The sequence below is a fragment of the Dendrobium catenatum genome, unplaced genomic scaffold (assembly GCF_001605985.2).
Source record: "Dendrobium catenatum unplaced genomic scaffold, ASM160598v2 fragScaff_scaffold_393, whole genome shotgun sequence".
Classification (NCBI taxonomy): Eukaryota; Viridiplantae; Streptophyta; class Magnoliopsida; order Asparagales; family Orchidaceae; genus Dendrobium; species Dendrobium catenatum.
Genome location: NW_021318855.1, coordinates 1 through 3289, shown reverse-complemented (window position 1 = coordinate 3289; position 3289 = coordinate 1). Strand labels below are relative to the sequence as shown.

Here is a 3289-nt window from a genome sequence, read left to right as displayed (position 1 = left end):
GATAAATATATAATTTTTCCATTCATAAAGTGAGGCTTTTCTTTGAGAAAGGAGACTTTCAAAGGTGAGAAAACATACGCGACGGAAGAGATTAAAGAAATATACATCTAATTTTCATTACAATTAGCTTTAGTTGACACTTGACAGAAGAATTCCCTTGGGATGCTCTACCTGACTCAGCATTGTCAATGCTTCAACCAACTTATCTTGATCTAGTTCATGAAACTCGGCTGGATAAGAAGATTTGAGAAAAAAAAGCCCCTGAGGAAAAAGGTCCTCATTTTGATTTTTTTCTTTCCATTATCTCATTTCTGATTGCATAGTTGGTATACTCTGGCCACCTAGGAGCACAAAAGAGCAGCGAATGGGAGGAAAAATGTGAAAGGGATTGAACATGTTTGAACATTTTGAATCATCGTCTAACCATTTGATTTTTTCATGCCCATTAGCTGTATTGATGGTGTTCATTTTCATTACAGTTTGCTGCCAAAATTTGCTTGCTTACATCATTCAAGGATAACTGTCTTATTGAAATTGTTCCCAAGGAAAAAAGTCCTTCTAAAGGTACGCTATAATTTCTCATTTACAAGAAATCCTCACATTTTTTTCTTAGCAACATTATTATTAGCCTTAGTTCTGTGTGAATAATAAGAGGAGTCTTCAGAGCCAGAAGCACTTAGCAGATCAGAGATGGAATAAGATGCTGGTTCTCAGGCTAAATTTCCGCAGTTACTTGAGTTCCTGCCCTCTTCTCCATTATTTATTGTATACACAATATGGGAATGAGGCACTTAAAACTATATATTAGATGATGATAGAACAATGTCGTGAATTTACCTTTGATAGAATTAATTCAATATCTCCATTCAAAATACAAACAACATATTCTTTTATCTTCTGTTCATTGAACATCTGTGAAAAAGGGATTTTGGGTAATCTTTTAAACTTCATGTATTTTTGCTCTCTTTGAAAGCCCCTGGTTAGGAATATATATATATTAGATTTGACTTATATTAAAAAAGATAGAGATAGAGCTAAAAAGACTTTTGTGTGTTATTACTCACCGGCCTTCTTTTATTATTATTATTATTATTTTGCTTGCTATTTTTGAATTATATTTCAGCTCCATTTGGGATAGTTTTTTTACTATTTTTTAAAACAGTTTTTTAGTACAAAAATTTCTTGTTCAAAAATTTTTTGTACTAAAAAGTTTTTCTTCTCATTACTGCAATTTGCAAGTTTCCTAGGAATGAACTTCATGGCCAACCAAAGAACTCAAGTAACCACCAATATTTCGTTTAATAAAAACAAAACCACATGTTCCACTTAACTTACCTATTGCTCCCTATTTGCTTTTCCTCTTGTAATTGTTCACTCGTTCATGCCTTCACTAGTTGTAACTTTTCTCCGTAACCTTTTTTACAGAGCTCTGGCTGAGCTTCTGGAGCGAAGTGCATTATAATTCCTTATATGGAACCGATGGTAAGGATGAAGGACTCTGGATTTGTTTGAGACGGCTTTTTTACTACTTCTTAAAGCAATTTTTTAGTATAAAGATTTTAATTTTTGTACTAAAATGCTGTTTTAGGAAGCAGTTGGAAAGCCGTCTAAAACGAAGCCTCTATTTGTTTAGATTTCACTGCCCTTCTGTTGTATAATTGTACTAAATGAATTTATTGTAATTGTGCAGATTTACCTGGTAGGATAACCAAGAGAAAGCACTGGCTTTTTTAGTAAGTCCTCAAAGCCTAAAAAGTAAAAGGACCTGTGGTTATCTTGAAAAAAAAGAAGAAAATTTTGGATGCATAAGAGCTGGATGATAACAAAAATTATGTCCAAATGTTTTATATAAATTATATCAGGATGGGTTTCAAAATCATTGGATTTAATTTGAGATTAGTGCAATATAAATTTCTTATATTATATATCACTAATCTCAAAACAAATTCAACTATTCTAGATGAAATCTAGCGATATCCAGACAACTTTTTTTTTCCATTATAGTTGGATTCAACCAAAGATCCAGCTCTACCTTTCCCTCATGATCTTTTGGTTCAAATCTCATCTATTTCTTAGTAAATTTCATCCTACAGATTGAGGTGATTAAAAAAAAACTATTCAGCTATGAAATGGCCTGATAAATGTACATGATTAATGTGTACATTTATGTATATATTCTGCTAGGATTTGTGACTTCTTCCCAAGGAAAGAACAAGCATAGGCAATTTAGTTTGTTGTAAAGAATGATGAATGGTGTGCATAAGTGTTTACAAGTAGAGGCTTCTCAACATTTGCCCTAAGTGTCTTATGTTTTTGTGTGCTCTTACAATTGTTGATCATAGCTATAATGGCCTATAATGAATTCCTTGTGGTGAGTTTCTTTCAATGCCTTGAAATTTAGCCTTGGTTTTAGAATATTTGAGCTGCCTCTGACTTAAACATGAGATTAGTTAATTAATTAATTGAGTCTGAATTTGAGTTCAATTTTATGAGATCCAGTTGGCTCGTAAGGCAGCTCGTTTTATGAAAAAGAGAAGATAACGGTAGTTGAAGGATTTGTTGCGATGAAATTAGGAAAATTTTGAGAAATTGAAATATAAACAATGAGGAAAAAAAAGCCAAGATAAAGGATGATAATTAGGATTTTTAGATTTTTAAAGAATTTAAAGGCACTTAATTTTAATTATTTTAAGGTAAATTTCATAGGTAGTTAGAAAAGCAGAGTTAAAAGTTGTTCAAATTTGATTTGTTAGTTCATCAAATTTAATTATGATGTTTAGGGTTAAAATGGCTTGGCTTAATGACATTTTCAACTTAAATTTTATTTGAGACAATTTTTTTACTGTTTTACATTTCAAAATGTAACCACAATTTTTATTTTGTTGTTATTTCTTTGCTGTTTTTAAAAAAAATTGTGTAAGAAAATTATTTTATATATTAGTTTCAAAATAGTTATTTTCTACTGTAAATTTATAAATCAATAAAAAGCTATACCAAATAAAACTTCAATTAATCATATATATCTTCGTATATATCCGGCGGCCATATAACCGCCGGTACTGGCTGTTTTTCCTGTAGTAATTATTTGCTTGTTAAAATGGCAAATTTAGGCTTCGTTTGGTACCGTTTTCTTACTGCTTCTTAAGCACCTTTTTACTAAAAAATATTAAATTTTTTACTAGAAAGTCACTTTGAAAAACAGTAAGAAAGTCGCTCCAAATGAAATCTTAGGCTTTATTTGAAATAACTTTTACTATTTTCTAAAATAATTTTCTAGAACAAAATTTTC

General features: G+C 30.8%; 1 protein-coding gene across 1 annotated transcript in view; it reads left to right on the top strand.

Moving 5' to 3' along the window:
- LOC110107508 (OTU domain-containing protein DDB_G0284757) overlaps positions 1-2300 on the top strand; it is a 12890-nt gene extending 10590 nt beyond the window's left edge. Inside the window, exons 5-7 of the mRNA XM_028694114.1 lie at positions 480-564; positions 1426-1482; positions 1691-2300. Coding sequence (XP_028549947.1) covers positions 480-564; positions 1426-1482; positions 1691-1734 — 186 coding nt within the window. The 3' untranslated portion in view covers positions 1735-2300. The remainder of the gene's footprint in view (positions 1-479; positions 565-1425; positions 1483-1690) is intronic.
- The last annotated feature ends 989 nt before the right edge of the window (positions 2301-3289 follow it).